Here is a 21,459-nt window from a genome sequence, read left to right on the forward strand (position 1 = left end):
CATGCTTGTGATCCAACATTGGTGGAGACAGATGGGTCCCTGGGGCTCACTGACCACCCAGCCTGCCTAGTCTACTGAGCATGTTCCAGGCCAGTGAGAGACTGAAAAAACTAGGAAGAGTTAACAAGTGGCTCAGCGGGAAAAGATATTTGTCACACAAGCCTGGCAACCCAAGTTCACTCCTCAGAGGCCACATGAAGGTGGAAGGATAAAACTAACTCCACAGGACTGTCCCTGGCCTCTCTATGCATTCTGGTCACACACACACACACACACACACACACACACACACACACACACACACACACCCCACTTGTATACATGTGTATACATATACAAATAATCATTTCAAGTTTGTATGTGTATGGGTGTTTTGCCTATATGCCTATCTTTATGTGCACCACGTGTGCAGTGCCCGTGGAGGCCAGAGAGGGCACCAGAGTCCCGAGAACTGGAATTAGGGTTGTGAGCCACCACATGGGTGCTGGGAACCAAACCCTGGGTCCTCTGCAAGAGGCTCTTAATCACTGAGCCATCTCTCCTGCCCCCAATAATACATATTTCTTTAACTTTTAAAGGCAGACACCTCCTGAGAACCTCAAGATTGTCCTCTGGCCTCTACATGATCTTTGTGCATAAACACACACCTGCATAAAGACACAAATACATAAGTAAACCTAGTCCAGTTGTTTAGGAACATTTGCTATAGTTTGGGTTGTGAGGGTCACCCAAGGCAAAAGTTTGGCCCCAGTGTGGCACTATTGGAAGATAGCAGAACTGCTGAGGGGCTAGGCCTAATGGGAGGTGGTTGTGGGCAGAGAGGCGTGCCAACCAAGGGGCATCTCTGCCTTCCTCTCTTCTCTTCGCTTCCAGACCATAAGACAAGTCACAAGGCTGTTTCCCACCGTATGCCCAGAAGCAAGGTCACGGCCTGCGACCGCTAGAACATCTGTTGATTGCCCTAGATATTTGTTGTAGTTGGAGAAAGCTGAGGACCCCACAAGTTTCAGTAATTGGGGGGGAGGGTACCCATCTGGGGTAATGCACTAGTCCTCCTAGGTCCCCAGCACACTGAGAAATGAAAATGGTGACTTTGGCAGGGCTTAAGCAGAGCTGGTTATAAATCTGTAAATTCATAAAAACCAATTTCCCACCATACTAAATGTAGCTTCAAAACAGGAGAAGGAAGAAAGCAAACATTAAGAAGAGCTTTTATTGGCAAAGGGTACATTGAAGCTACAGGGCAGCCTTCCTGGAATGAAGGTGCAACCAGCCATCCCTCTAGGGTTCCCTTCCGGAGCGCTGGAACATTAAGTGCCCCTGGGGTCCAGGATTTTGCCTATGAAGAGAAGGGCCCCCGTGTCCGTGTCCCTCAGGACGAAGATAAAAGGTCGGTTGAGGTGATAGTCCAGCGGGAAGGTGAGGCGGACAGGCTGGAGGCCTGGGTTGGGGCTGCTTCCTGCCCCCTCCTCGTTCCACTCCAGAGCAGCCCTGTGTTGCACGTGGGTGAGCTTCACAGGCTTGCCTGTGATCCTGCTGAAGTCAGGTGACTCAAACAAGGCCTGGAGCTCTGCAGAGGTTGGGAGAGAGTCCATTAGCACTATACGCACGCATGCGCGCACGCGCTCAACAAGGAAAGAGAGGGAGGCAAGCAAGCAAGCTGGGAGTGGTTCATGAGACACTCTGGCCCATTACATGCTCATTGATCTACCAAGAGCATAGAGCCAGCAAGGCTGAAGCCAGACCTGGCCTGGGAAACAGTGTCCTGGGCTGTTGCAGGTTATGTACTTAAGGGAGCAAGGACTGAGTCTGGCGGGAAGGCAGTTCTGTGTTCCTTTCCCCGATAACAGTGCAGCAAGTCCTCCTCCCCCCCCCCCCCACGCCACCCTACAAAGCCATGGGACTCAGTTCTGTTAGCAAGGTGGGAGGCTCAAAGACTCGGCCCCAAGAGCAGAGCGGCCGCGCAAGCGTACTCATCTCCTGCAGAGTCTTGGTGACTTCGCCTTCATAGCTCAGCTTCAGCTTGGGGACAGTCAGCGTGGCCTGGATAGTCTTCAGCTCTCGGTCGATGTCATGAATGAACTCAGACGTGAGGCTCTCCTCTATCATGGTCAAGTTCTGGGTCACCGCCAGGGGCAGGAAGAAGATGAGGCTGGTGCTCCCTGTCAAGGGCAGCTGGGCAATCTAAGGCAACAGGGAAGCTCGCGGGTCAGTCCTGAGCCAGGAGCCCTAGACACCCAACAGTTGCCTTTCCCTTTGCCGGCACAGGGCCCCAGCCTTGTGTGTACCCCCGGCCTCAGCCTTGCAGCAGTTGCCTTCTACTGGTTTCTAGAAGGCCTCCCATGGGTAGGCAGTTTTCTTCTCAACCTAATGTCCACGGAAGTCTGATGAACAAATTTTTCTTTATGGTTTGTCTTAGTTAGGGTTTCTATTGCTCTGATAAAATGTGGCCAAAAGTAACTTGGCAAGGAAAGGGTTTCATTTTCTTTTTCTTTTCTTTTTTTTTTTTTTTGTTAAGGTTTTTATTTATTTATTATTTACACAATATTCTGCTCCCCTCCCCCGTGTGCCTGCATGCCAGAAAAGGGCACCAGATCACCAGATCTCATTATAGATGGTTGTGAGCTACCTTGTGGTGGCTGGGAATTGAACTCAGGACCTTTGGAAGAACAGACAGTGCTCTTAGCCTCTGAGCCACCCCTCCAGCCCAGAAAGGGTTTATTTCATCTTACAACGCTCAGGTCACACTCTTATCACTAAGGACTTAGGACAAGAACCATGGAGGAACGCTGCTCTCTGGCCTGCTTTTTTATGCCATCTAGAACCACTTGCTTGAGGAGTGGCACCGCCCGTAATGGGCAGGGCTCTTCCACATCAATTACTAATCAAGAAAGTGCCCGACAGGTTTGCCCAGAGGCTAGTCTGGTGAGAGCGTTTTGTCAACTAAGACTCATTCTTCTAAGTGACTCGATTGTGTCCAGTTGACCACACTAACCAAGACCTGGGTTCTCAGAAGCTGGAATGGAATGTTCTCCCAGAGCCTCTGCCAGCATTCGGGCAAAGCGTTGAACCAGCAATGAACAGTAAAACGGATACTTTGAACAGAGGTTCTTAACCTAAGGCCCATGGAACATAGTGTCAAAGCCTCCCAGAGCCCCATGCAAACATACACAGAAATGTCATTTCTCTAGAGTGTTTGAGGCTTTTTTCTTTCTTTCTTTCCTTTTTTTTTTTTTTTTTGAGACAGGTCTTTATTATGCTGTTCTGGTTAAACCACATCCCACTGTTTCAGGTATTTAGATTTCCGAAGAAGCCTTAGCCTAGAAAAGGTTAATAAGTACTGATTTAGAACTGAAAGAAATCAGGTACACTGATAGCAGTAGAATGTCAGCGTGTGACATTTGTGACAAGTTTGCCAAAATTTGCTTCTTAGTTCTAAAGAGAGAAGCTGTCAAGAAAAGACTTGGACCGGGGCTGCTCTCCATTGGTAGAGCACTTGCCCAACATACACACAGGTTGATCCCCAGCGCTGCATTAACCAGGGGACCAGGGTGGTGACACATGCCTACCATGCCTACAATGACTCTACACTTGGGAGGTAGAGTCAGAAAGATCAGGGGCTCAAGATCGTCCTCAGCTAGTGCGTTTGAGGCCAACCTAGGCCACATGAAGCTCTGTCACAAAAAGAAAGAGCCGGGTGCAGTGGCGCACGCCTTCAATCCCAGCATTCACGGGGCAGAGGCAGGCAGATCGCTGTGAGTTTGAGGCAAGCCTGGGCCACATGAAGCTCTGTCTCAAAAAGAAAGAAAAAATGGGCTGGAGAGATGGTTCAGAGGTTAAGAGCACTGACTGTTCTTCCAGAGATCCTGAGTTCAATTCCCAGCAACCACACAAACATCTGTAATGTGATCTGATGCCCTCTTCTGGCATGCAGGTGCATAGGCAGACAGAGCACTGTATACATAATAAATAAATCTTAAATAAATAAATAAAAGAAAGAGCCGGGTGCTGTGGCGCATGCCTTCAATCCTAGCACTCGGGAGGCAGAGGCAGACAGATCGCTGTGAGTTTGAGGCCAGCCTGGTCTACAAAATGAATCTAGGACAGCCAAGGTTACACAGAGAAACCCTGTCTTGAAACTACCGAGAGAGAGACAGAGACAGAGACAGAGACAGACTCAGAGAGAGACGGAGAAATGAATAAACATTTCAGTGTCAAGTTTTTTTTTCTTCTTCTTGTTTTTGTTTTTGGCAGCACTGAGGATTAAACCCAGGGTCTTGCTCATACTAAGCAAGCATCTGCCACTGAGGTACACCCTGGTGAGTGCCTAGTCTGTTTTTTATTTTGTGAGTATGTGTGGTGGCCCGCATGTCTGTCTGTGCACCATAGACATGCCTGGTCTGTGTCTGCAGAGGCCGGAAGATGATGTTGGATCCCCTGGAGCTGGGATTACAGATGGTTGTAAGCTGCCCTGTGGGTGCTGGGAATTGAACCTGGGTCCTCTGGGGGGGGGGACAGCGAGTTCTCTTAACCACTGAGCCATCATTCCAGCCCATTTTTGTGTTTTGAGATGGTCTCAAAATACAATTCAGGCTAGGCGCCTAATCACCTTCCCTCAGCCTCCTGACTGCTGGGGTTGCAGGTGGATGTCACCATCCTCAACCCATTTTCAGGACTTTGGTCCTTACAACAAACCCTGGGAGAATAAGTTCTGATACCCTAATTCTCACTCTGCTTAAAGAAAAGGAAAAGCCCAGACACATTACTAACTTACCCAAAGCCACACAGCAAAATTCAGATAGGCTGCAGAGCCCAGTGGCCGTCCCTTCCGTGCCAACCCTGCCCACCTCTGACCCCACCACACCACACCCCCATCCCAACACACCTTGCAGTTGAGATCAGAGTCCAAGCCATATCGTAAGATGGCCTTAGGATTTGACATCATGGGGACGCTGACAGTCCTGTCCTCATCCAAGTGAAAATCCTGGAGGGTCGTCTTTCGCGAGTCAAACTTTGTCACCCACTGCCCTGGAAGGAAACAGATGGAGTGTCCTGAGCCACTGTCACCAGAAAGACCACAGGGCCATGCTGTGTCTCCCCTGGCCAAAGAAACCTGAGCTGTCCTCAACATGGGCACAGGAGCTGCTGGGGCCCAGCGTTTGTGGTCCAGGGACCACAGGTGCTGGCTACCTTCCCCACGCAAACTCGCATGGAAATAAGCGGGTGTTCCCGCTGTGACTTGGATCACCGAGCTCCTTCTGTTTGAGGTGGCCTTTAATTTGAGGGGCTGTGCTGGAAGTGGGAAAGCCCGGGCCTTTCTTTCCTCTAGGTTAGCCATCCACTCTTGCTGCTGCTCCAAAAGATGGTCACAAAGCATTTGAAGAGGAAAGCTGGTCAAACCATTCCTGCCCCTAAGCCCTTTTATGAACAAAGTGGATCTCATGCAAGGCCTGGGGAAGGGCTCCTGAAGAGTAGTGACAGGTAACTGACAGCAGTTCCCTGAGCATGCCTAGGGTTCTAGGAGGAGCACAGGGCTGCTGTGAGAACAGGACAGCAGGTATTGTACAAAATGTCTGTAAAGCAGGTGTGTACTCCACATAGCAAAGATGAGGAGACAGGCTCAGGAGAAACTTACACAGGGCTCTGTGGCTCCCAGGGCAGAGGCAGGATTAAACCTGGTCTAGTTCAAAAGCCAGAGATCTGGCCTGGAGAGATAGCTCAGAGGTTAAGAGCACTGACTGTTCTTCCAGAAGTTGTGAGTTCAATTCCCAGCAACCACAACCATCTATGATGTGATCTGATACTCTCTTCTGGCCTGCAAGTGTTAAATGCAGGCAGAGCATTGTATACACAATAATAAATAAATAAATCTTTAAAAAAAAAAAAAAAAAAAGCAAAAGCCAGAGATCTGTGTGTGCCCAGACCCACTCAGCCATTTCACTTGTCAAATAACTCAGAGACACTCGGTGAACAGTAAGCAGGATGTGCTGCAAACGCCCGGGGTTTTCAGATCCTCCTCTGGCACTGCACCTGCATTCACAATCACCACACACCTACCATCCTCCCTTGGCCAAAGACAGGAAGCCCTCACCCTTGAAGTAAGCCACACCGAGGAGGAGGATGCTGATGGCACTGGGCATCTCCCTTGTGGACCGAGCAATCTTCCCTTTCATCTGGGCCTGCACCCAGTTGTTAATCTCCTGAAGGTCAGTGCGAGGGTTGCCAGTGAGGATCCTGGGCCGGGTCCCATAGGACTTCTCCAGAGGGGCGACAAAGCTGGATCTCACTCGCAGCTCTTGGGAGGAAGCAAAGATCCGTGTATGAGAGCTAACCCAGCAGCATCTTCGCTTTGAGAGCATGCCAGACCCCAACCTCCTGCCCAGCATCTTCCCCTCACTTGCTGGGGCATCTGCCAGCTTTGCCCAAAAACTGGGTGCCACACAATGGCTTCCACCCACTGCCTCCCCCTTCGTGTTACTGTCCTCCCCAGACACTCCAGCTGGCTCCCACAGCCCACTTCCTCTCTCTAATTCTCTGTGGTCTCACAAGCCCTTTCCTGCCCACCAGTGCCAGGCAGGCCTGGCCTGAGCACACACAGCCTATTGTTGAGACAAAACCCCCAGCACAGAGCATACGGGCAACCCAGGCCAGAAAAGCAACTGAGTGCCAGGCACAATGGCGCGTGCCTATACTTGGGAAACAGGGGCAACACTGGATTACACAGACTTCGAGGGGTGGGGTGGGGGTGGGGGTAGCCTACTGACTCCTCTCAAACACAATTCGGGAGGCGCTCTTGAGGTTCTTCGTAGGGGCGGTAACAGAGGCAAGAAGTTCCTTGTAGGTGCTGTGGAGGTCAGGGGTGCTGAGCAGGTCATAGTAGAGGGCCCGATGAATTACGGATTCTGTTCGCTGTTCAGCTCCTGCCAGAGGGAAAAGGAAGGAAGGCGGGCTTCATAACTGCCCCAGGGGCCCGCATCAGGACAGGGATGCTATACACCAGTCTTTTGTCTTCTGAGAGCCCGAGGAAGCCAGGATTGCAGATGTTTTAGCTGCACAAAAAGCTTCAGAGTACTGAAGAAAGAATGACTGCATTGCTAGGTAAATCTCTAAAACAGGCCAGCAGACCTACAAAGAAAGGAGAGGATGTGGTCCCTGAAGTTCTCCCACGGTTACCTACACTATTATGAGGAGAAGCGGAGGCCTGCTCATGACAGCTGTACCCCCAGAACCTGGGTAAATGACTGGCACACAATAGGAGTCCACTTCAGGAACCAAAGATTGAGTGTCACTTATCATAAAGTGCAAGCAATTGCATGCAAAGCCCCCCACCTCTTGTTTCCGGCTCCCCTGGCAGCAGAGGCATGGAGACTCAGGGGCGGGGGGGCGGGGGGGCGGGGGGGGAGGAATTCAGGTCCACTGAAGCCTTTTCCGGTTGACACTCACCCAGAGAAAGGGCAGAGAGAGCCGTGGCCACACTGAGGGGAGACAGCAGAACGTTGGCAGTTGGGCTGGCGCTGGATCGCAGGCGGTAGAGGTCATAGCCGAAATTGGAAACGGCTGCTGCCAACTTGTTCACAGGGACCTTGAGGAAGGGGTCATCCTCCTCCACTGGCTCCCCCGTGGGAGCTGGGGAGCCCTGGGTTAGAATACAAGCACCAGTGGGGAGGCACAGTGAATGTCCTCACTTCCTGGTTGGGGTTGTCCTCTGGTCCCCGGGGCCATTTGTCCGAGGTCAGAGTGAGTGTGTGCTCTTAGAAGCCTGGCTCACTTTCAAATAAAAATGGTAAGGCAGGGGAGGTAGCTCAGTCGATAAAGTGCTGGCCTGCAAGCATGAGGACCCGGGTTCAATCCCCAGAAACCACAGAAAAGGAGCCAGGCATGTGGTGCCTGCTTGTGACTCCAGCACTGGGCAGGCAGAGCTGGGCAAATGGGCAGCCTAGACTAACAGGCATGTCCCAGGCCAGTGAAGGGTCCTGTTTCAGAAACCAAGGCAGATAGCACCTTAGGAATGACTGTGGGTTGACTTCTGGCCAACAAACACACTGTCTGTCTGTCTGTCTGTCTGTCTGTCTGTCTGTCTCTCTCTCTCTCTTTCTCTCTCTCGCTCTCGCTCTCTCGCTCTCTCTCTCCCCCCTCCCTGCAGGAGACCTCCCCATCACCACAAAGAAACCTGTCCTTAGACCACACCCCTCCTTTCTGACTGTTCTAGTTTGCGTAGGTTCTGCTCTGACGGCCTTCCTGTCTTTCCTGACTAGACATCTCCTCTGACTGTGCCTGAAGGGAATCTGTAGTTTTCTGATCCGTTTTCAGTGTCAACCACTTCCTCATCAGCTGGCTGCTGTTTTGTTTTGTTTCCAGCCAATGATGGAAGCTGGGGTCTTACATATGTTAGGAGAGTGGTGCCGCCAGCCACCAACAGGTGCAGTTTCTGTTGCTTTTTGGTTTGGGTTTTTGTTTTGTTTTTGAGACAGGATCTCACTCTCTATATATTGTAACTGTAATATTTATTTGCCTGGTGTCATTGTCATCACATCTGCTAATCTAGGCCCAGCTCTGGACACTTCTAGCTTCTTATCCAGGGCCTAGAATGTTTTTAGCCTCTGAGACTTACTGCTGAATAAGCTCACATTTTCTAGTTCTTTCTGAACTCTGGCTGGCTGGTTTAACTCAGTTGTCTGGCTCACACTCTTCTCCTAGCTGACTGATTCAATCTGGCTTCTGTCTTAGCCTCTGACTGAATTACTCTGCTTGGCCTCATACTGACCTTGGCACTATGGGCTAATCTTCTGTCTCCTTCTCCTTCTCTGAGCTACTCTGTCTTCACCTGTGTCCAGCTTGTTCTTTCTATACAACTGTTCCGGTAAAACTACCTCCTCCCTCTCTCTTTTAAGTCACCTCTCTCTGTAAAACTCTCCCGGTAAAAACTGATTCTGAAAGCCAGGCTCCATGGTGCACACCTGTAATCCCAGCACTCGGGAAACCAGAGGCAGGCAGATCTCTGTGAGTTCGAGGCCAGCCTGGTCTACAACGTGAATCCAGGACAGTCAAGGCCTCTGAATTTCACAAACTCAACTCTACTGCACTGCCTCTCAATTTACTGATTCAACCAAACTGCCTGAACAGAACTGACTAGAACTCAGAAATCTGCCCGCCTCTGTCTCCTGAGTGCTGGGGTTAACGCTGTGTACCACCATGCCTGGACCTAAGCTTTTCTGTACCTGAAACTTGTTCTCTACAAAGCTGGCCTTGAACTCGGGGATCTGCTTGCCTCCATCCCCGGGGATTAAAGGGTTGTCTATATTCCAGCTAGAGTAGCCAAGTTGCTAGATTAAAATCCCTTTACACTAAATGGCCCTGGCTGTCCTGGAACTCACTATGTCGACAAGGCCAGCCTCAAACTCACAGAGATCCACCTGCTTTGGCCTCTTGAGGGCTGAGATTTTGGGGGGCAGAGGCTGGGATTTTTATATTTCTATCCATACCTACCACCTTCAGAGTAGTGCTCAGGGATGGGGCTCAGTAACACAGCACTTGTGTAGCATGACCTGGGTTTCACCCCAACAGAGAGTGGGGCAGTTAGTAGACAAGGAATAAGTGGATGGCCACAGTGCGAGACAGAATTGTCTAAGGTCACTAAGCCCCAATCCAAATTTAGAGGCCAAGAAAGCCCAGGTCTATTGCTGATAATCCCAGCCGCCTTGTCCCTTGTGTGACATGGCCTCTACCCGTACTTTTTCCATACCCCGGAGGCCAGACACTCCTGCCTTGCTGCCAGAGAAACCAAAGCCTAGAGGAGTGATGGCCAGAGCCCAGCCTGGACCCAGAGCTGCCTCCCTGCGCTGTTTCCTCTGCTGCCTGCCATGGAGGGGCTGAACAGCGAGCGGCTGTCCCCACCTACCCACTCTACTGACCTCAGAGCTGCTGGGGACGTTCTGGCTGCTGCCGTGCCCAAGCAGGGCTCCAGTCCAGAGGAATAGCACCAGGGCCTGCATCCCGGGACTACAAGAGAAACAAGAGGGCAAGCACCTCCCCTCATCCACCCCCTGCCCTGCCACCACACCCTGCACAGAGCCAGGCAGGGTGAGCGCCCTCCCCACCCTGTGCCTGCCACTCCACTGTGAGCTGTACCCTCCATGGTGGTTCCTAGCAGGAGACCTAGCTTCCAACCTAAGCTCCAGAGCAGTGAAGACCCCACAGCAGGCTCTTCTGGCCTCAAGAAAATGGTCTAGCACAAGCACACATCAAGGCTTTTCTATGGAGCCACACAGGCAGGATTTGGAGCCCTGGCTCAGGAAGGGTGCAGAACCCAGGTCTTCATAGACGTACAGAACATCTGGGCTAGCCCTGCTATCCACCAAAAGTTCTCTGGCCGAGAGCCTATGATAAGGACATTTGGTCCTGTCCACCTATCCCCACCCACGCTCTTTTTTTTTTTTTTTTAAGATAGGATCTTGCCTATGTAGCCCAGGCTAGCCTTGAACTTGGAGCTACCCTCCTCCATCTGCCTCCTGAGTACTGGAATTCCAAGTGTGTGCCACCAGGCTTGCCTTGACCCCTTTCTTCCATTCTTTCCTTAGCTTAAGTGGGTGTGGACTAGGGCAGCACTGCCTGGGATCGAACCTTGTCCCTGGGTCTTCACAGCTGTTAAAAGAGTAACTCCCCTCCTGTGTAGTAGAACTTGCCTGCTGCTATGAGGGCTAAATTTTATTTTATTTTATTTTATTTTATTTTATTTTATTTTATTTTTTGAGACAGGGTTTCTCTTTGTAGTCTTGGCTGTCCTGGACTTGCTTTGTAGACCAGGCTGGCCTCTAACTCAGAGATCTGCCTGCCTCTGCCTCCAATGCTGGAATTAAAGGCGTGCGCCACCACACCCAGCTGAGGGCTAAATTTTAGAATTTTTTTTGAGACAACCTTGGTATATTTAGGCTGGCCCTGAACATGTGAGCCTCCTGCCTGTGCCTCCCCAGTATGCACAATTACATGTGTCTAGACATATCCCAGCAGCTCCAGAGCTCAGGATGCTCTCAGTTGTCCCTTCAGCTGGCCAGCATCTGCTCTAAAAGCTGGCATTTCTTCTCCCTCCCAGCATGGAGACAGCTGTCAGTCCCAGAGCCGTCCCTCCTACCTTCATGTCAAACAACACCAATTGTTTGTGAGACCTCTAATATCCCAACATCTCCCTAAGCAATGGCCTTTCTGCCCAGACTCTGCTCTGACACTTGGATCACAAGATAAAATTGAAATCTGGACTATGGGTCCTTGAGCAACATCCCTGTGCTCCCCTGAAATCAAGTCAGGGGTGAAGGATGAGGTCCACAGGAAAAGGTCATCTTAGACTCACCAAAGACCACTGCCTGTTCTAGTGTGCCCTCCACCTATCCTGCAGCACACACACCCTGAAGCGCCCCCCTCTGCTCCATCATCCTGCAGCACACACACCCTGAAGTGCCCCCTCTGCTCCATCCTGCAGCACACACACCCTGAAGTGCCCCCCTCTGCTCCATCATCCTGCAGCACGCACACCCTGAAGTGCCCCCCTCTGCTCCATCCTGCAGCACACACACCCTGAAGTGCCCCCCTCTGCTCCATCCTGCAGCACACACACCCTGAAGTGCCCCCCTCTGCTCCATCATCCTGCAGCACACACACCCTGAAGTGCCCCCCTCTGCTCCATCATCCTACAGCACACACACCCTGAAGTGCCCCCCTCTGCTCCATCCTACAGCACACACACCCTGAAGTGCCCCCCTCTGCTCCATCATCCTGCAGCACACACACCCTGAAGTGCCCCCCTCTGCTCCATCATCCTGCAGCACACACACCCTGAAGTGCCCCCCTCTGCTCCATCCTACAGCACACACACCCTGAAGTGCCCCCCTCTGCTCCATCCTGCAGCACACACACCCTGAAGTGCCCCCCTCTGCTCCATCATCCTACAGCACACACACCCTGAAGTGCCCCCCTCTGCTCCATCATCCTGCAGCACACACACCCTGAAGTGCCCCCCTCTGCTCCATCATCCTGCAGCACACACACCCTGAAGCGCCCCCCTCTGCTCCATTATCCTGCAGCACACACACCCTGAAGTGCCCCCTCTGCTCCATCCTGCAGCACACACACCCTGAAGTGCCCCCCTCTGCTCCATCATCCTACAGCACACACACCCTGAAGGGCCCCCCTCTGCTCCATCATCCTGCAGCACACACACCCTGAAGTGCCCCCTCTGCTCCATCCTGCAGCACACACACCCTGAAGTGCCCCCCTCTGCTCCATCATCCTGCAGCGCACACATCCTGAAGTGCCCCCCTCTGCTCCATCATCCTGCAGCACACACACCCTGAAGTGCCCCCCTCTGCTCCATCATCCTGCAGCACACACACCCTGAAGTGCCCCCCTCTGCTCCATCATCCTGCAGCACACACACCCTGAAGTGCCCCCCTCTGCTCCATCATCCTACAGCACACACACCCTGAAGTGCCCCCCTCTGCTCCATCCTGCAGCACACACACCCTGAAGGGCCCCCCTCTGCTCCATCATCCTGCAGCACACACACCCTGAAGTGCCCCCCTCTGCTCCATCCTACAGCACACACACCCTGAAGTGCCCCCCTCTGCTCCATCCTACAGCACACACACCCTGAAGGGCCCCCCTCTGCTCCATCATCCTACAGCACACACACCCTGAAGTGCCCCCCTCTGCTCCATCATCCTGCAGCACACACACCCTGAAGTGCCCCCTCTGCTCCATCCTGCAGCACACACACCCTGAAGTGCCCCCCTCTGCTCCATCATCCTGCAGCGCACACATCCTGAAGTGCCCCCCTCTGCTCCATCCTGCAGCACACACACCCTGAAGTGCCCCCCTCTGCTCCATCATCCTACAGCACACACACCCTGAAGTGCCCCCCTCTGCTCCATCATCCTACAGCACACACACCCTGAAGTGCCCCCCTCTGCTCCATCATCCTACAGCACACACACCCTGAAGGGCCCCCCTCTGCTCCATCATCCTGCAGCACACACACCCTGAAGTGCCCCCCTCTGCTCCATCATCCTGCAGCGCACACATCCTGAAGTGCCCCCCTCTGCTCCATCCTGCAGCACACACGCCCTGAAGTGCCCCCCTCTGCTCCATCACCCTACAGCACGCACACCCTGAAGTGCCCCCCTCTGCTCCATCACCCTACAGCACACACACCCTGAAGTGCCCCCCTCTGCTCCATCCTGCAGCACACACACCCTGAAGTGCCCCCCTCTGCTCCATCCTACAGCACACACACCCTGAAGTGCCCCCCTCTGCTCCATCCTGCAGCACACATACCCTGAAGTGCCCCCCTCTGCTCCATCCTGCAGCACACACACCCTGAAGTGCCCCCCTCTGCTCCATCCTACAGCACACACACACTGAAGTGCCCCCCTCTGCTCCATCCTGCAGCACACACACCCTGAAGTGCCCCCCTCTGCTCCATCACCCTACAGCACACACACCCTGAAGTGCCCCCCTCTGCTCCATCCTACAGCACACACACCCTGAAGTGCCCCCCTCTGCTCCATCATCCTACAGCACACACACCCTGAAGTGCCCCCTCTGCTCCATCATCCTACAGCACACACACCCTGAAGTGCCCCCCTCTGCTCCATCCTACAGCACACACACCCTGAAGTGCCCCCTCTGCTCCATCATCCTACAGCACACACACCCTGAAGTGCCCCCTCTGCTCCATCATCCTACAGCACACACACCCTGAAGTGCCCCCCTCTGCTCCATCATCCTACAGCACACACACCCTGAAGTGCCCCCCTCTGCTCCATCATCCTACAGCACACACACCCTGAAGTGCCCCCTCTGCTCCATCATCCTACAGCACACACACCCTGAAGTGCCCCCCTCTGCTCCATCATCCTGCAGCACACACACCCTGAAGTGCCCCCCTCTGCTCCATCACCCTACAGCACGCACACCCTGAAGTGCCCCCCTCTGCTCCATCCTGCAGCACACACACCCTGAAGTGCCCCCCTCTGCTCCATCACCCTACAGCACACACACCCTGAAGTGCCCCCCTCTGCTCCATCCTGCAGCACACACACCCTGAAGTGCCCCCCTCTGCTCCATCCTGCAGCACACACACCCTGAAGTGCCCCCCTCTGCTCCATCCTGCAGCACACACACCCTGAAGTGCCCCCCTCTGCTCCATCAACCTACAGCACACACACCCTGAAGTGCCCCCCTCTGCTCCATCCTACAGCACACACACCCTGAAGTGCCCCCCTCTGCTCCATCCTGCAGCACACACACCCTGAAGTGCCCCCCTCTGCTCCATCCTGCAGCACACACACCCTGAAGTGCCCCCCTCTGCTCCATCACCTACAGCACACACACCCTGAAGTGCCCCCCTCTGCTCCATCAACCTACAGCACACACACCCTGAAGTGCCCCCCTCTGCTCCATCATCCTACAGCACACACACCCTGAAGTGCCCCCCTCTGCTCCATCAACCTACAGCACACACACCCTGAAGTGCCCCCCTCTGCTCCATCAACCTACAGCACACACACCCTGAAGTGCCCCCCTCTGCTCCATCATCCTACAGCACACACACCCTGAAGTGCCCCCCTCTGCTCCATCATCCTGCAGCACACACACCCTGAAGTGCCCCCTCTGCTCCATCATCCTACAGCACACACACCCTGAAGTGCCCCCCTCTGCTCCATCCTGCAGCACACACACCCTGAAGTGCCCCCCTCTGCTCCATCCTGCAGCACACACACCCTGAAGTGCCCCCCTCTGCTCCATCATCCTACAGCACACACACCCTGAAGTGCCCCCCTCTGCTCCATCCTGCAGCACACACACCCTGAAGTGCCCCCTCTGCTCCATCACCTACAGCACACACACCCTGAAGTGCCCCCCTCTGCTCCATCACCCTACAGCACACACACCCTGAAGTGCCCCCCTCTGCTCCATCCTGCAGCACACACACCCTGAAGTGCCCCCTCTGCTCCATCATCCTGCAGCACACACACCCTGAAGTGCCCCCCTCTGCTCCATCATCCTGCAGCACACACACCCTGAAGTGCCCCCCTCTGCTCCATCCTGCAGCACACACACCCTGAAGTGCCCCCCTCTGCTCCATCACCTACAGCACACACACCCTGAAGTGCCCCCCTCTGCTCCATCACCTACAGCACACACACCCTGAAGTGCCCCCCTCTGCTCCATCACCTACAGCACACACACCCTGAAGTGCCCCCCTCTGCTCCATCACCTACAGCACACACACCCTGAAGTGCCCCCCTCTGCTCCATCCTACAGCACACACACCCTGAAGTGCCCCCCTCTGCTCCATCCTGCAGCACACACACCCTGAAGTGCCCCCCTCTGCTCCATCATCCTACAGCACACACACCCTGAAGTGCCCCCCTCTGCTCCATCATCCTGCAGCACACACACCCTGAAGTGCCCCCCTCTGCTCCATCCTGCAGCACACACACCCTGAAGTGCCCCCCTCTGCTCCATCCTGCAGCACACACACCCTGAAGTGCCCCCCTCTGCTCCATCATCCTGCAGCACACACACCCTGAAGTGCCCCCCTCTGCTCCATCACCCTACAGCACACACACCCTGAAGTGCCCCCCTCTGCTCCATCATCCTACAGCACACACACCCTGAAGTGCCCCCCTCTGCTCCATCCTGCAGCACACACACCCTGAAGTGCCCCCCTCTGCTCCATCACCTACAGCACACACACCCTGAAGTGCCCCCCTCTGCTCCATCACCTACAGCACACACACCCTGAAGTGCCCCCCTCTGCTCCATCACCTACAGCACACACACCCTGAAGTGCCCCCCTCTGCTCCATCATCCTACAGCACACACACCCTGAAGTGCCCCCCTCTGCTCCATCCTGCAGCACACACACCCTGAAGTGCCCCCCTCTGCTCCATCCTGCAGCACACACACCCTGAAGTGCCCCCCTCTGCTCCATCCTGCAGCACACACACCCTGAAGTGCCCCCCTCTGCTCCATCATCCTACAGCACACACACCCTGAAGTGCCCCCCTCTGCTCCATCCTGCAGCACACACACCCTGAAGTGCCCCCCTCTGCTCCATCCTGCAGCACACACACCCTGAAGTGCCCCCCTCTGCTCCATCACCCTACAGCACACACACCCTGAAGTGCCCCCTCTGCTCCATCCTGCAGCACACACACCCTGAAGTGCCCCCCTCTGCTCCATCCTGCAGCACACACACCCTGAAGTGCCCCCCTCTGCTCCATCCTACAGCACACACACCCTGAAGTGCCCCCCTCTGCTCCATCATCCTGCAGCACACACACCCTGAAGGGCCCCCTCTGCTCCATCATCCTACAGCACACACACCCTGAAGTGCCCCCCTCTGCTCCATCATCCTACAGCACACACACCCTGAAGTGCCCCCCTCTGCTCCATCCTACAGCACACACACCCTGAAGTGCCCCCCTCTGCTCCATCATCCTACAGCACACACACCCTGAAGTGCCCCCCTCTGCTCCATCACCCTACAGCACACACACCCTGAAGTGCCCCCCTCTGCTCCATCACCCTACAGCACACACACCCTGAAGTGCCCCCTCTGCTCCATCCTGCAGCACACACACCCTGAAGTGCCCCCCTCTGCTCCATCATCCTACAGCACACACACCCTGAAGCGCCCCCCTCTGCTCCATCCTACAGCACACACACCCTGAAGTGCCCCCCTCTGCTCCATCCTACAGCACACACACCCTGAAGTGCCCCCCTCTGCTCCATCATCCTACAGCACACACACCCTGAAGTGCCCCCCTCTGCTCCATCATCCTACAGCACACACACCCTGAAGTGCCCCCCTCTGCTCCATCATCCTACAGCACACACACCCTGAAGTGCCCCCCTCTGCTCCATCATCCTACAGCACACACACCCTGAAGTGCCCCCCTCTGCTCCATCATCCTACAGCACACACACCCTGAAGTGCCCCCCTCTGCTCCATCATCCTACAGCACACACACCCTGAAGTGCCCCCCTCTGCTCCATCATCCTACAGCACACACACCCTGAAGTGCCCCCCTCTGCTCCATCCTACAGCACACACACCCTGAAGTGCCCCCCTCTGCTCCATCACCTACAGCACACACACCCTGAAGTGCCCCCTCTGCTCCATCCTGCAGCACACACACCCTGAAGTGCCCCCCTCTGCTCCATCATCCTGCAGCACACACACCCTGAAGTGCCCCCCTCTGCTCCATCATCCTACAGCACACACACCCTGAAGTGCCCCCCTCTGCTCCATCATCCTACAGCACACACACCCTGAAGTGCCCCCCTCTGCTCCATCATCCTGCAGCACACACACCCTGAAGTGCCCCCCTCTGCTCCATCATCCTACAGCACACACACCCTGAAGTGCCCCCCTCTGCTCCATCATCCTACAGCACACACACCCTGAAGTGCCCCCCTCTGCTCCATCATCCTACAGCACACACACCCTGAAGTGCCCCCTCTGCTCCATCACCTACAGCACACACACCCTGAAGTGCCCCCCTCTGCTCCATCACCTACAGCACACACACCCTGAAGTGCCCCCCTCTGCTCCATCACCTACAGCACACACACCCTGAAGTGCCCCCTCTGCTCCATCACCTACAGCACACACACCCTGAAGTGCCCCCCTCTGCTCCATCACCTACAGCACACACACCCTGAAGTGCCCCCCTCTGCTCCATCATCCTGCAGCACACACACCCTGAAGTGCCCCCCTCTGCTCCATCATCCTACAGCACACACACCCTGAAGTGCCCCCCTCTGCTCCATCCTGCAGCACACACACCCTGAAGTGCCCCCCTCTGCTCCATCATCCTACAGCACACACACCCTGAAGTGCCCCCCTCTGCTCCATCATCCTACAGCACACACACCCTGAAGTGCCCCCCTCTGCTCCATCATCCTACAGCACACACACCCTGAAGTGCCCCCCTCTGCTCCATCATCCTGCAGCACACACACCCTGAAGTGCCCCCTCTGCTCCATCATCCTACAGCACACACACCCTGAAGTGCCCCCCTCTGCTCCATCATCCTGCAGCACACACACCCTGAAGCGCCCCCCTCTGCTCCATCATCCTACAGCACACACACCCTGAAGTGCCCCCCTCTGCTCCATCATCCTGCAGCACACACACCCTGAAGTGCCCCCCTCTGCTCCATCATCCTACAGCACACACACCCTGAAGTGCCCCCCTCTGCTCCATCATCCTACAGCACACACACCCTGAAGTGCCCCCTCTGCTCCATCACCTACAGCACACACACCCTGAAGTGCCCCCCTCTGCTCCATCACCTACAGCACACACACCCTGAAGTGCCCCCCTCTGCTCCATCATCCTACAGCACACACACCCTGAAGTGCCCCCCTCTGCTCCATCATTATCTTTTTATCTACGCCTGCCATCCCCAACCAGACACATACATCACTATCTTTTCTGACTTCCCAGAACAAAGTTTGCTCTGAAAAGTTAGGAGCGCAATCTGAAGGCGATGGCTAAGATTCTTAATAAACAGTCAGCCACTTAATAAAGCTAAGCGACTACACAACTGTAGTGCGAGAAGGGCAAGAAAGGAAAGGCTCTCTGCTTCCAGCACCGCCAGAGGGAACTAGCAGATCTCCCAGTGCGAGTTCTAGGGACCTCTGTGTTCTTCAGTGCCACAGCCACCCATCTGCTCAGGGAGAAAACCCATTGGAACAACGGAAAGTGATACAGATCTAGGCCCCGCCCACCACAGGCAGCAGCCTCCCTGTGCTGATTTACCAGAGAGGTTTACAGAAAGGCACCTCTGGTCCCTCTGGGTGGGTAGCACTTGAGAGAGGGGAGGAGGCAGTCACCCTTGGCATCCTATTCCAGGAAGCAAATGAGATGCGCTTGCAGATGGGACCTCCTGGAGTTCTCCCAGGATCTAAGTCGCAGATCATTGTTACCACATGGGTAGGCTTAGGACTGAGGCTGGGGTGGGGAGCCCTGTGGGCATAGGGAGCCACTGGGGTCCAAGGCTGGCCCGAGAGCTATAAACAAGAACAGGTGTTCGTGGAATGTCTGGACGCTCTACCTGAAGTCACAAGAATAAAGGAAATAGAGACCCTAAGGGGAAGAAAGTGGGAGTCCGCAAGGAAGAAAGTGGGGGTCCGCAGCAGGGGATGCAATGCCCTGGGTGCAGACTGTGGGTTAGGTAGGCAGCCATTGGCTAGCCAAGGGCACAGGAACAATGATGCCACGCTGTCCAAAGGGCAGTGTCTAGACCAGATCCCTGGGCTGCAGGTGGAGGAGGGCACTGGAGGGCGATCAGGACGCTCCCCTCTGAGCCAAGGGCGGCCTTTCCATCTGCCTCACATCAAGAGGCACAGCCACCAGGATGTTGTGGTCTCACATCCAAGCTGAGAAGACAATTGGGAGCCAGCACATGTGTTTCAGATTAAACCCAGCCGGAGACAAACATGCTGCTCCCCCTCCACTGCCTCCTCCTCTTCCTCCTCCTCCTCCCAGAACCAAACAGCCTTCAATGTGGACAGTGCAGGGGAGGACACAGCCCTCTCCACTGGCACAGGACTGTTTCCAGGGGTCCAGTCTGGCTGGCTCCTGGCTATACCACGCACTCCTGGGGCGGGTTTTTTTGTTGTTTTTTCCTGAAATCTTGGAACCTGAATCAGCCTGAGACACCCCATAGTTACACCTCCCAACACCCCAGTAACACCAGTTCGGGGACCGGAATTCCCTGGTCTCTACCCATCCCCCTCAGCCTGCGGCCTGAACTGACGGGCTGCTGAGGTCCAGACAGCGGCTGGCACTTGGAGGCCGGTCTCTTTTCTTTGACTCACACCACTCCCTGCTGTGGCTGGCCCCAGGAGGTGAAAAGGCCTCCGCAGGGCAGCCAGACCCCCACACACCAGCTAGGCTAGGAGGCGCTTATTGTTTGCAGGAGGCCGTGACCCTGCTCGCTTGGTAAAAGGGTGTGAGTTGGACCGAGGACCCAGCTGGCAGCCCATCCCAGCAGGACTCAGGCAGCCCGCTGCCCCTCCCCATGGGGAATCAGCACCCGTTGACCCTGAAAAGCAGCAAGCTGAGTGAGTGGAGCCAGGCTGAGCTACAGAAGACCACCTTCCTTCCTCACGGCTGGGGTAAGGACTCCAGGGAGAGCCCCTGCCTGTGCGAGCCCCTTTGGGGGACTGCTCGGTCCAGACCCAGAACCCAGCCCCCTGCTTCCCAGTGCGCATTGTTTCCAAACTCCATTCAAATCCCCCGTCCTGCCTCTTCTTTTGTGGCAGTGGCATATAAGTGAGTGGATCCCAGCGTCCCGGCCCTCCGGTCCCCAATTCCCTCTTTCCTCTCATCTGTTCACTTGGTTCCTAAATTGCCAAGGCTACTATATCCCCACCTCCACCTCTTGCACCCCTCTTTTCTGCTCTCTGGGGTGCTCCTGCCCCTCCCAGTCAGTCCCTCTACCCAGGGGGCCTCTCGCATCTGTCTTCCCCAGCCTGGACCAGGAGCTGCCTTACCTGTGGTCTGCGGCAACTCCTCTCACAGGCCAGGTCCCTCTCAGCCTGCACTCTGAGGGGCTCAGGCAGGCAGGGACGGGAGTAGCTGCCTCCCAACCCAGCCGTCCAGCAGGCTTCAGATTACAGCTACTCCTTTCTTAAAGCGACCTGACTCAATTTGGAATCTGTGATTGCATCATTGTCTGGTGTTAACTTTAACCCACTGCTGCCCTTCCATCACACGTCCCCCCAAGGTAGCACACTCACGTCTCCCTCCTCTTCCACCACATCTTCCTCGGGTCTTTATCTCTCTTCACTGGGACCCTCCACATGATGGCTAACTTCAGGCGTACTTGGGCCAGCCTGGGGTAGGTCATGAGTCTGAACTTGGACATCTGAACAGATTGCTTGAGAGGCAGGCTGCATGGAGAGAAACTGAGCCGGTGTGGAGATGCTGGCTTCGTCCAGGTGGATAGTTCTGGCTCTACCTGCAGCTGGGGAGCAAGGTAATTCTCCCTCTCCTGGAACAAGAAGGAATGGCACTGGGGCGGTCTGCTCTGAAGTTCTGTGCTCTCTGAAGATTGCAAAGGACACTGGGGTGGGAGGCTGGGGGAGACTGCTCAGTGGTGAAGAGCACTGGCTGCCCTTGCGGAGGATCTGAGTTCTGTTCCCAACACTCACACCAAGGATTTACCCCCACCTGTACCTCCAGCTCCAGAGAATCTGATGCCATCTCCTGGTCTTCTCAGGTACCACACACATACAGATAGCTATACACACACACACACACACACACACACGCACACGCACACGCACACGCACACACACGCATGCGCGTGCACGCACACACACACATGCACGTGCACGCACACACACACACACACACACACACACACGCATGCACGCATGCACATG

At 55.0% G+C, this 21,459-nt stretch overlaps 1 protein-coding gene across 1 annotated transcript; it reads right to left on the reverse strand.

Moving 5' to 3' along the window:
• Nucleotides 1-1,195: 1,195 nt before the first annotated feature.
• On the reverse strand, nucleotides 1,196-20,725 carry SERPINF1 (serpin family F member 1). Its single transcript, XM_084748957.1, has 8 exons — nucleotides 20,566-20,725; nucleotides 9,912-9,999; nucleotides 7,444-7,636; nucleotides 6,765-6,920; nucleotides 6,092-6,295; nucleotides 4,886-5,028; nucleotides 1,974-2,184; nucleotides 1,196-1,570 (listed from the first exon to the last, which is right to left on the reverse strand). Exons 2-8 carry the CDS (start codon nucleotides 9,990-9,992, stop codon nucleotides 1,311-1,313), a joined length of 1,248 nt encoding a protein of 415 aa, XP_084605083.1. The 5' UTR covers nucleotides 9,993-9,999; nucleotides 20,566-20,725; the 3' UTR covers nucleotides 1,196-1,310.
• Between the last annotated feature and the right edge of the window lie 734 nt (nucleotides 20,726-21,459).

The sequence above is a fragment of the Acomys minous genome (genome assembly GCF_964271855.1).
Source record: "Acomys minous genome assembly, chromosome: 12".
In the NCBI taxonomy this organism is placed as follows: domain Eukaryota; kingdom Metazoa; phylum Chordata; class Mammalia; order Rodentia; family Muridae; genus Acomys; species Acomys minous.

Excerpts from the sequence above, each read along its gene's own strand:
- SERPINF1 (XM_084748957.1), bottom strand. The coding sequence starts at position 9,992 with ATGCAGGCCCTGGTGCTATTCCTCTGGACTGGAGCCCTGCTTGGGCAC. Across the intron at positions 6,921-7,443 it reads TCTCTCTGCCCTTTCTCTGG|GAGCTGAACAGCGAACAGAA; the intron begins GTGAGTGTCAAC and ends TCCCTCTGGCAG. Across the intron at positions 1,571-1,973 it reads CAAGACTCTGCAGGAGATGA|AGCTCCAGGCCTTGTTTGAG; the intron begins GTACGCTTGCGC and ends CAACCTCTGCAG.